Consider the following 12,105-nt stretch of genomic DNA (forward strand, 5'->3'; position numbering starts at 1 on the left):
AATTCATAAATTACATTAGTATTTGGACTGCCCTGCTTGCAAATGTTAAAGTCTTACAATAGTCCACAAAAGGCCAGTTTGATAGAAAAGGGGTCAGATAGACCAGATTTAAAACAATGAACAAGAAGTGGATCAATCAATCAAACAATCTGATGTGTTTGATAGATAGATAGATAGATAGATAGATAGATAGATAGATAGATAGATAGATACTTTATTTATAAATTCAAGATATTAAATGTTTAACTATAGCTGATGATGATTATGGTGTGTTTTGTTATATATAACCACTTCTAAAACAAATGAAGTAGCAAAGGTTATCTAGAGGTAAGCAATGATTTATTGTGGTCAGTTAAACAGAAACGAAACACATCCCCATACATATGGAGAATCGGTGGTGTTTAAACATATTTGTTTAATACCTGAGAATTAGTTATGTGCCACAAAGCATTCAGACTACATTTTAAGTGAGTTAAAGGTAAGAATGAAACAATAAAAGTGAATGAAAAATACACAAACTGTTAATTATCAGCAAGTCCATCCCCAGTATTTTAATTGACCTTTGTATTTAAAAAAAGTTGCTCATAAATATATTGTAACTAAGTGTGATGGTGTGCATATTGTCAAAATGTTTCCAGTGATTAAAATAGTATAAAAATACTATTATGTTACTATTATTATAGTAACATAACTACACTACAAAATGATTAAACTATTATTATATTAATATTAAACTATTATACTGAATGTTTATGAAATCTTAAAATGTCAAAAAGACAAAAATGTTTGGATGTGAAACTGCTGCAAGTCAACTACACACATATCAGATTATTCACTGAGAACATAAAGTGCTAATTCAATAAAGCTTTGCTTGCTGCTCTGGTAACAGTACCGTGAGTAGGAGCAGAGGTCTGATTGGCTTTCAGAGGCAGTAAATATAAGGAGATATGAGAACAGTTGGATGGAGAGAGGAACAATAAAGAGAAAGGCATCATCCTTTGTCAGTGTGGGTTACTCCTGGATACAGCAGGCCTCTGGTTACATCTGCAGCCAGCTCAGGTCATCAGCTCTGAACGGATAAGGAGGTGACAAAGCAAATATTCAACAAAGAGGAGTTTACAGGTTAGGAGTCTCATCCTGTGATTTGCGATGTGATGTTTACACAGATCATAGTAATAGTATCGCTGTATGATGTTTATATGACTTTAATGTCGTCCAGGTTTCCAATCACTGTTTTTAGTGCTGTGTATCAACATCCTACACGTCTATACCAGAGTGACTGGGTTACAGTATCATTGTTAAAGCTGCTTTCACATTAACAGTGGATCAATAGTGGACGTCTAAAGTGCTTTCAGTGAACGACCCACAGAAAATTAACTAGCGCCTTACATGGAAGCGTTTTAGCGTCTTTGAGCTCATTGTTTTGGTTTTACAGCCGATAATTTTACTTTTACTGTTTACCCTTGCCACTCTCATGCATCATTTTAGGACACAGTAGGGAACTCATCTCAGTGAAAAAGCTCTAAAAATTGACTGTATGTTACTTGCCCCTTACACAATGGCAGACAAAGTTAGTGACTAAAGAGTGAATACTAGACACAAACATGACTCCAAATGAATGCTAATGTTGCTCCATATCTGCTGGACAGGTTCGCCATATCAACTTAAAATGTGATGAAGCTGTAAATGTTGTTTCTGCTTGCCCAAGTGGCAAAAATCAGTTATTGCAGGTAGTTAAAGCTGGACCCACTGTGGGTCATGGGTGCATTTTAACCCATTATTGTGGATCTGGCTTTTTTTATTTAAGTACCAGCAACAATAAGAATGACATTTACTCCCCAATAACAAATAAATTCATCATTACTTCGTGTATTTAATGTGCATACAGTATATAAACACATAGTGTAGTTTGTGTGAATGCAGCATGACACTCACTGAGCCTGTGCCTTTGTTAAAATCTGGCCAGTAGTCATCAGCTCAGCAACATGCGCCACAGCAGGGTCGAACATCAGGCTGGCCGCAGCTACCACCACCTCATCTCTGTTAACAAAAGTAGAAATTCAGCACAAACAGCAGGAATTCATATTCAGCTGTATCAGGAGTTATTCCACAGCTGCTTACTTTATATAAAATGCCAGGAATTTCCTTTCTTCCACTTTGCCTTTGAATATGATTTCTGTGTATCCTTCCCCGTAGCCTGGAATGAGGAAATGAAAGGAGGAAATGAGACTATTAATTATATATTTTGATAAAAGGCTGACATTTTCTCAATAAACCTTTCAAACCTGTATATCTGATGCTCTTCCCAAGCAACACAGTCCAGAAGAAAGGAACAGACTCAATTTTGGTTGGTTTCTTCAGCATGTTTAGGGCAGCTACTCTTCCTGAAGAGAAAAACAAACAATGAGGTTGAACCCAGGCATCGAATTATTTTCACCCCTAAAATGTTCTTGACTAGATAAAAGAAAAGGTGCATGATATGAGAAATATCTTAACAGAACGCAGCTTTATCTGAGACATGAAACCAACAAACACAATATAAGGCTGTTTTTTTTTGACTCCTTCAGTCTCTTACCTTGAGCTTGTGACATTTGCCAGTGGCCAATGTTGACCCTTTGGTCTCCACGAATGGTCAGAGGGAAAGCGGTAACATCTCCTGCACTAAAAATATCTGGTATATTGGTCCTCATGAACTGTTAGTGAAGATAAACAGCAAGAGCCTCCACATTAGGCTTATAAAGTCGACTGAACACATTTATCTGAAGGATTCAGCTAATATACAATATTAATGTTTGGCCAAAAATAAAATAAAAAAAACAAGCAATTAAACCGTATCCATCAGACTAACTTCATTTGTTACGTCATCATATCCCAGTGATTAAAGTTAGGCCGTAGGCAATGCAATGTCCTCCATGAACTGTGTGTTACCTTGTCAACAATCACAGCTTTCATTGGATCCACTTCCAACTCACTTCCAGCCAAGAAGTCTGAATTGGGGATTACGCCTGAAAAAACAGAGATCTTTGTGATAGATTTTTGTAGAACTGCACAGAAAAAGTCTGAATGTGAAAGACTCTGTTTGAGTAGCCATTACTTGTGAGGCAGTAGTGGTCCACATATTAGACTGTCTGCATGTTAAGATTCAAATGTAACAATGGAAAGAGAGTACCCTTTAACTGCTAATGGGAATGTAATGAGGTCAAAAGTTCTTGGAAGGAGGTTCATGAGATGATCAGGCGGATAACAGACCTGAGAATCCATCCATTGTTTGCCAAAGCTATGCATTCTGGGTATTAATCCACGTGATTTTATTGTTAAGAAGAGCGACCGTGCATTAATAGACACGTGTCTCTAAGAAAGCAATAGCTAGAGGATGGAAAAATGTCAACAAACAAGTACGAATCAATATATTAAAGATCTATCAATTTGTGCCTGTATTAGACGACCTGGCAATGAGAACGGGCTGTGAAGTGTCGGACAAACTACAGTGTTTGAAAATATCTGGGGGAGCAAAATGTTGATAATGGTCATTAAAGCACGAGACTGAGGTAGGGGCAGGGCAACTGTGTACTAACCCATGTAATCTTTTGGGCTTCTGTAGCCTGACGGTTTTATTTTATCAATATGCAATGGTTGTCATAATTTAAAACTCCAATAGAAATGTTGGTTTGCGTTTATTAAGGTCCATTAATAAAAAGTGTATATCTCACTTTTAACACTTTGAAGTAAAATTAAAAATGTACCAATTCCAGCAATCACAACATCAGCTTCCAGGACAGTACCACTCTTCAGCACCACCCCCTTCACCTGAAAGGAAAAGACTAATTACTGGATGATATACACTATCAGTACACAAAAGGTTTGAAGCAGCACAATTTCTAATTTTGACTTCACAGTAAGAAAAACACAGGTGTAAATAATACAGCGAATGCTGGCTGAATGCCATTTAGCTGCCTGGTGTTGTTCATGTTTGCTCACTGTCACTTCTTACTGGGACACTTGAACACAACAGAGCCATCGTTAAAATACATTTTTATATATATATTATATATATATATATATATATATATATACCACCTGTGCTTTACCTACTGTAGTTCAAATGTCTGCTGTGAAAAAGTCTGATGCTAATAGAGTAAAAGTAGAGTTACCTTGCCGTTCTCCCCTTTGATCTCAGTGGCTCTATCATTCATGTAGAACTTTACATTTTGTTCCTCCAACATCTTACAAGGAGAAAACAAAGTATTAAAATTAGTTTTATTTAATAAAAGCTAATAACATCACACTGAGCAATGACCATGACAAACTACAATCATCATCGTTTCTTACTTGCATGCTCATTTTGCCGATCTCTGGCCCCAGAGATCGCTCATATGGGTATGTGCTGGTGCCAACCACGGCCACACTGGCAGCTTTGTCTGATAAGTACGATGCCACCTCCATACCTGTTGTGTTAATGAGAGAAACACTTCAGTGGCGGCAATACTGGCGTGACTACATTTGTTTAAAAGTAGCTTTATCTTGCACTGTAAGAAAAATGAGGGAATGATACCGTCCAAATTATCAACCTGATAATCAAACAACAAATACACCTACAGGCTTGTTTTTGTAAAAAGGAACAACCCAAGTTTCATTCTGCTCCTTTAAGCTTGCCGAAGGCTGATAGAAGGTAGAGAAACGTTTGCTCAGCCTGCCAATTACGGGTGTATATGCATCATCATGAGTTAGCAGATTCAGTTCAGTTTTATTTGTATAGCGCCAATTCATAACAAAGGTTGTCTCAGGAAACTTTTCAAATAGAGCAGGTCTAAACCATACTCTTTATGACTTTGGTTTGTTTGATCTCTGGCTCACACAAAAGTGCAACAACATCAACAGTTGAGGCTGAAAGACCAGTTCATGCAAAACCGGCAAAGTCATCTCAGAAGCATGACGTCATGGGATATTCATGTACAATTTAAACAAGCTTAAACTTAATCTCATAACCTATGAAAGAGGCTCCGATTACAACAGCTTTCTGGCCCACACAGGAGCTGTGAATCTCTTTGGCGTCTTCATAACTCTGCAGTAACTTCACTCCCTTCAGGTCCCAACCAGGACAGTTTAGCGGCCGTGCTCTGTGAACATAATAAGGACTATTACTGTATGTTGTCACATGGAAACCGAATGTCTTTTGTGCTCATTAAGTCTGATGACACCAGAATGTAAAAAAAAAAACTTCAAGAAATTTAGTTTCTTGAGGACTTGAGGAACAGGATGACGACTCTAACCTGCAGCCAGTTGAGATGAGGAGCTGGTCGTACTGCTGCAGAGTGCCATTGCTCAGCTTCACCGACTTATCGGCTGGGTTTACAGACACCACCTGCAACACCAAACACATTTCTTAAGCAAAGAGAGGATCGGTTTTTCCCCCAAAATGGTGAGAATGCAACACAAATAGATTGTTCTTATTTTCTTCTCACCTCCTTCTGTGTCCACACCTCAATCCCGTACTGTTGATAAAAATCACTTGGCCGAAGGAGGATGCTGCTGCTGTCCAGGTTCATAGCCTGAAAGAGGCAAGGCCATTTACTAAAAACGAACATCTAAATACAGGTTGTTGAGAAATCTACTCGAAAGGACAAACAAGGTCAGCAGTTAGATGCAAATACATATGAATACAGGTTACCTTACCTTGCTCAGTTTGGGCTTGTCAAATGGAGGCAGGGTGTCTTTGGTTACCATGATGATCCGCCCTTGGTAGCAGTTCTGCCGCAGCGTTTCAGCACACACCTGGGAGGCAGGGCCTGAAATCACAAAATTCATATTATTATGTGTCATTTTTCAGAGGGTACATTCAGAAATTAGACTTTAAGAAACATGGCAGCACTACAGCATGGACTGATAACTTGAGGCTTTAACTTTCAAGTGAAAGCTCCTGTATTTATTACAGTATTCAGTATTTACCTCCTCCTATCAGCAGGATAGTGTGTTTGATGTCTGGTACCATCCTGCACATCTCCTTCACCCGTTTCGTCAACTTCAGAGACTGAGGAGAAACAAACCAATAAGAGACTGTTTAAAACTGTATTTTAACTCAAAATTAAAGGAAACATTGTTATCCTTTTTGTTAATTTAACATACAATCACTTACATTTTTGTTGATGGTAACGTACACCTTTCCATCCTCAACTTTTACCTGTAAAATGTTCAGAAGGTGAGAGAGAAGTTTAGGTACAGAAAGCAAAGTGGGGTCATTTGACAACAAGGCCAAAATCATATTTGCGTACAATGACCTGCAACAGGTGAAATGTTGATAAAAGCATCCATTCTTAAATAATAGGAAATGTTTTGACAGAGTGAGGAAGTACCCTGAACAACAGTAACATCTGTCAACAGAACTACAGATGTAATGAACAAGGGGTTACGTCCTAATTTGCACTTTTCTTTCCTCTTTCTTGCAAACTTTACAGACATGTTTTACCTTATAAGTAGGCAGACTGTCCAGACCTGGATAGTCTTCAATATCTCCAGTTCTGACATTAAAGCAGGCACCGTGAAAAGGACATCTCACTCTGTAACCAACCAGTGCTCCTGGATAATCAGAGAACATCAAATTCAATGCACAAACGTTTCATATTAATTCAGGTATTGGTTTATGGAGATTGAGACGCTGATGATAGAGGTTTACCTTTGATAAGAGGAGCATTGTAATGAGAGCAGTGGCTTCCAACAGCACTGTACTGACCCTGGGTACAGACAAGCAACACCGTCTGTTCCCCCACAGTCACTTCTCTCATCCTAAACACAAAACGGGACAAATGTGTGTATATTATATAAACAAAATGTGTTATTTGTGTAAATGTATTGTGCCCTCTACAAACATACTTTAAAATATTACTGAGAAAATGAACACAAAGTGAGGAAGAAGATACATAGTGAAGCTCCCAAATACAGACTTACTGTCCATCTTTAAGGTCGGTCTCCTGACACACCATCCCAGTCACCTCCTCCAGCTCTTCCCCTGACTCTTGGCACTGATGCATTCCTGCCATGCGTAAGTCAAACGAGACTATTGTCTAATAAGTGTCTGCATAAACAGAAACATATGATATGACTACATGTAGCTTCAGCTCACACAACAGAAACCCCCATGCCTGCAGAGGAGACATTGCCGTATACAGAGTATGTGAAGTGTAGCTCACCTGTTTTCTTCCACCAACAGCAGTCAGAAAGGATGCATGGACCGCTACACACTGGTCCTCAGCAGTGACCTCCTCAGAGGAAGAAACGAGGGTCGAGATTCAAGAGCGAGCGCAGGCAGAGGAACCACCCGCGTGACAGCCAGTAGGAGTCCCGTGCTGTCCGCGAGCTCCTCCCTCCAACAACCGCAACCGAGGCGGGGTTGGAGGTTAAGGTGGATCCGTCCACACACCCCTCTGGAGGTTAAGGTGGATCCGTCCACACACCCCTCTGGAGGTTAAGTAACAGCAGTCAGTAACAATATGTAACGTTATAGTCATAGCCAACACAAACCACCCATACTGGTTTTTATCCGAGGTGAAGTGGTAATGTTACCTAGCGACTGTAGCTAGGCAACACAGCCAGCCGTTGTTTTAATGACGAGTGTTTCCGCTGATAACGATAAAAAATGTGAATACAAAACATTCCGCGATCAATCACCTGATCGACTTCCTTATTTGGGAAGCGGAAAGGGCCAGAACGCCATGGCAACGTGCGTAGGGTAAAACAGCTCGTGGAGCGACGCAGCAGGTGCACGCAGCCAATCAGATATGATGAGTAAACTATAACAACATAAAATATTAAAACAATATGAAATATTGTCATAGGAGACGTTCACATTCACATAACAAGTGTAAAATACAGAAAAAATAACTTAAAAGTAGACTTGTAGTAACCCAAATACAAAAGATACATTTTATTTTATTTATTTTTATGTAGGCCTAACTATGGCGATAAATATGTCCATTATTATGTGAGCGCAGGTCCTTCATCCCAACAGCTGTAAGACTACATAACTCAGCAGTAAAAACATTAATATACTGTTTGCACTACTAGTACTGTATAGTTTCACATACATATTGTTTTATGTTATATAATTTGCTAGACAAACAGTGTTAGTATTAGAGCTTTACTGTATATTCATAGCCCATGTCTTCAGCCTGTATTTTCCACTAAACTATACTGCTATATATATATATATATATATATATATATATATATATATATATAAAAGCTATATATAGTGTACATGCAACTCTGATTCTATTTTCATTCCATTTGTATTTTTCTGTTTTTTTTCCTTTTATCTGTTGTGTCGATCTGCAGCTGCTGTAGAGTGAATTTCCCCAGTGTGGGATCAATAAAGACTATCTTGTCTTAACTATTTACTATTTTTTAAAGCCTCTTTCTTGATTGGCTGTCTGGACCAAGTGTGACATTGATGAGCTGTGCAACCCTGCGCCTTGGGCTGAAAAGTTGAAAACATTTTGATATTAATGTGTGTCTGTACCATGGAAAAACAATGGTTTTGTTGCAACACGTTTCTAGCAATGTGTTTGTGTGATTAGCCCCTCACTCCCCAATGAGAGGGAGACAGTTTGCACTGTGATAAGGCAATCTAGATTAACTAGCTACCATTAGTCTGTTTTTTGTTGTCAGCTGTAACGCTGACTTTATGTTTAACTTAGCTGTCACATGTAAGCTCTTAATGTTGAGGCGAATGTCAAAAACCATCATTACTGACCAAGTTGACCTTTGAACCTTACTGTATGTAGCTATTAATCCTCTTGGGCTGTGTACCCCTGGTATCTATTTATTTATAAGAATAAAATGCATCTATAGCATCAAAACTACATTTTAATGAGTAAAAACTCTCAAAATACTAACTACTAAAATGGTGGTTTTTAATTATCTAGGTCAGGGGTGTATGTCAAGGACCCCCCACAATAGATACACATTGATTTATTTTTAGGTTTCAAGATTATAAAGTCGTCAGAGTCGCTTAATGCTTAAACTGGGATCCATATAAATAACAATCAATAAAAACGGTCAACCCTATTTCTTCCATTATTCCAACTTCCAAAAAAATGTGATGAAAGTTAAAATACTCCTTTTTTTGCTGGGGACCCCCTAAAACCCACTCAAGGACCCCTGTTGGTCCCCGGACTCTAGTTTGAACACCACTGATCTGGGTAATAATGACATCAGAATCAGAATCTCTTTTATTGGCCTGATATGTGCACATACAAGGGTTGGACTCCGGTTTTACCTTGAGCTCAACGTACAAACACAGACTGAGTATAAATAAACAGGACTTAATAAAACAGACATAAACTACTATGTACAGTTATACATTAATATATATAAACAAACATAAAACAATAACAATTGTTGACAGTAGACAATAGTGCAAAAGTGCAGAATGCAAAGGATGCTGAAATGAATATCTATGTGCTGTATATACAGTATAGGTAGATGTTTTTTGATTATAGTATTAATTTTTAAAAAGAAACTGAATTTTAACAAAGGAAGAATAAATAATAAATACATTACAGGTGCAGTAGATGTTGGAGTCCGGGGGTTATTGTACAGGGATTGTTCCTGACACTGTGTGTAGTTAGAGTGATGGCTTGTGGGTAGATACTGTTTGTTTGTTTTGATGTACAGTGCTCTATAGCGCCCACCAGTGGGGAGGAGTTGGAACAGGTTGTGTCCAGGTGAGATGGATCTACAGTGACTCTGGACAAGGTCCTGAATGGAGGGCAGGTTGGCACCAATGACCCTCTCTGCAGTCCTGACTGTCCACTGTAGTCTGTTCCTGTCCTGTCTGATGTCCTGATCCAAACCAGACAGTGATGGATGAATAGAGAACAGACTGAATGATGGCAGGTTGAGCTTCATGAGGCTGGTGCAGGAAGTACAACCTCTACTGGGCCTTCTTGATGAAGGTGTCTGTGATCGTCTGTATGCAGTTTGACAGACTGGTCTCTGGAGGTGCAGTCATTAGTGTAGAGGGAGGAGAGCAGTGGGGAGAGCACACACCTCTGGGGGACGGCAGTGTTTCAGTTTGAGTTTGAGTTTACTCACAATACCACTTCAAACATTACAATAATACAATAATACAGTTGGGGTACAAAATCAATTGGGTAGAGTGAATGGGTCTCCCAAGGAAGCTAGGAAAGCTTATAGAGGATGAGTTTGATGTAGAGGATGTCCGGGATGATGGTGTTGAACGTTCAGCTGAAGTGCACAAACAGGATCCTTGCATACGTCCCTGGAGAGTCAAGGTGTTGCAGGAGGCAGTGCAGTCCCAATAATGATGTTTCTCTAAAAATAGAAAGAAAGAAGAAAACTTTTCATGAATGTTTCAAGATGTTAGAAAATGCCAGACATTGCTTGTAAAAAGCTGTAAAACGGCTGCGTTTTACCTTTTTACTGTAGACTGGAACACTGTGAGTCACTCACCCACACAATGATAATAGGCCTGAAGGTTGTTGTTTTTTTATTATTATTGCTTTATTACATGTATATTTCTCATTCTGGCATCCAAGAAGCTATTTTACATGTACTTTTAGCTGCTGACAATATCAGTGACAGAACCATACCTGAGCCTGAGAGGCAGGGTGCTATTTAAGTTACACATTTACATGTTACAATGCGACGTGGTCCTTAACCGGATGGTGGCGCTGTGTCACCAAATACTGCAGTACTCATTCATGTCTATGGCCAGACTCGAACATCAATAGGATCTTGTTTTATTCGCTTCCACTGAATGAAACAAGACAGAAAAGTAAAATATTCCTCATTCTTCAAGGTCCAGTTAGAATATCAAACATTACTATGGTGCACAATAAACGCTGTACCGAATCAAAGTATCACAACGTGTGTTACATAGTCTCTATTTACATGTGGCATAAACTACTTTTCCCATAATTCCACGGTTTGGCTTGGGGACCAATGAGGTGCGTTAGAAGTCATGTTGCCTTCAAGTGCACTTTATAATTTGCAGCTTTGTATGGTCAGACAGTACTTTCTAGCGCTTTCTAGTGTTTCTTCTCTAGAAAGAAGAGACGCTAGAAATAATATAGCAACAAAACCTACATTGGTGGCTGTTACATTTTTTTATTTGTTTTAGAAATCAAATAGCACCAAGCTCACAGGTGCTGAAAACAGAATTAAATATAATGTATAATATTTTAATTATTCTCTTTGTGTGTATGTGTATGTGTGTGTGTGTGTGTGTGTGTGTGTGTGTGTGTGTGTGTGTGTGCCTCGGGCTATTGGCTGCTGGCTCCTGAACAAAGCTTCTGCTTCTTTTTTCTCCTTAATTTAAGATATCATCAGATCTACTGTTGTTTATTCTATTGTGAATATTTAAAGTGATCATGATGTAATCACTGAAAGGATTTGGCTGATAGAAAGGTACTTTCTGGTGGAAGTTCCCTCGATCAGCAGGTATTTCAGGCTTTCACACATCCACCTCAGCTCCAATTGGCCAGATGTTGAACACCTGTTTTTAAAAAAAAGCCCAACATGTTCTTGTCATAGATGTGAATTTTCTGAGCAATACTCAGAGAGCACATATTACTATTATTTAACAGGTCTAATCAGGTTTTAGTATGTAGTGTGTTCACTAGTGCTGGGTATCTTTTGATTTATTTCCAGATACTGAAGCCCATAAGATAGCCTACCTGAATTACTTACTCCTTCACTTACTTTGAGAAATATAGTCATTTTTTATATATATGTGTGTTGCGTTCAAAGAAAGAGGCCAAAGTTCTCAGATGTAAATATTGTTTAAATACGAGCAGCCAGACAAAAATTTTGCCTGAAAAAGATACAGTCTGAATTTGTGAATTTAAGAAATATCTGATCAAGGATTAAGATCTGACATTTGATGCAGGCAGTTTTTGAGTGCTCCAGACACAAACAATTACTAGTGGATAGTGGTGAGATAGCAGTTAGAGGACTGAAGAAAATAAAAAGTAACACACATTAGAAAAACCTCTAGATATCTGTCAAGTAAAATGTTGATACAATTACCATCACACGTCTTGTGTAACATCTTATTAACACAAAACTGTAAAGCACATTATTCTCCTT

At 38.6% G+C, this 12,105-nt stretch overlaps 1 protein-coding gene across 3 annotated transcripts; it reads right to left on the bottom strand.

Annotated features, from left to right (window-relative positions):
• Positions 1-395: 395 nt before the first annotated feature.
• aifm4 (apoptosis inducing factor mitochondria associated 4) lies at positions 396-7,653 on the bottom strand. Of its 3 annotated transcripts, none has more exons than XM_051398815.1 (19): positions 7,185-7,653; positions 6,943-7,027; positions 6,671-6,780; positions 6,464-6,573; positions 6,134-6,178; positions 5,947-6,028; positions 5,674-5,786; positions 5,463-5,549; positions 5,271-5,362; positions 4,987-5,117; positions 4,330-4,445; positions 4,152-4,223; positions 3,744-3,807; positions 2,929-3,005; positions 2,576-2,693; positions 2,286-2,384; positions 2,122-2,197; positions 1,936-2,040; positions 396-1,069 (listed from the first exon to the last, which is right to left on the bottom strand). In XM_051398815.1, exons 2-19 carry the CDS (start codon positions 7,023-7,025, stop codon positions 1,039-1,041), a joined length of 1,611 nt encoding a protein of 536 aa, XP_051254775.1. In that variant the 5' UTR covers positions 7,026-7,027; positions 7,185-7,653; the 3' UTR covers positions 396-1,038. The 3 variants fall into 3 exon arrangements, with proteins under 3 accessions (XP_051254775.1, XP_051254774.1, XP_051254773.1); XM_051398814.1 differs by having other exon boundaries at positions 6,943-7,051; XM_051398813.1 differs by having other exon boundaries at positions 6,943-7,069; positions 7,185-7,652.
• Between the last annotated feature and the right edge of the window lie 4,452 nt (positions 7,654-12,105).

Source organism: Dicentrarchus labrax, unplaced genomic scaffold (genome assembly GCF_905237075.1).
Source record: "Dicentrarchus labrax unplaced genomic scaffold, dlabrax2021, whole genome shotgun sequence".
In the NCBI taxonomy this organism is placed as follows: domain Eukaryota; kingdom Metazoa; phylum Chordata; class Actinopteri; family Moronidae; genus Dicentrarchus; species Dicentrarchus labrax.

Bases quoted from the DNA above. Each gene is read 5' to 3' on its own strand.
- aifm4 (XM_051398814.1), bottom strand. From the start codon at position 7,034: ATGGCAGGAATGCATCAGTGCCAAGAGTCAGGGGAAGAGCTGGAGGAG. The intron at 5,787-5,946 runs GTAAATACTGAA...TTGTGATTTCAG, and splicing joins TATCCTGCTGATAGGAGGAG to GCCCTGCCTCCCAGGTGTGT. The intron at 3,808-4,151 runs GTAACTCTACTT...TTTTCCTTTCAG, and splicing joins TCAAAGGGGAGAACGGCAAG to GTGAAGGGGGTGGTGCTGAA.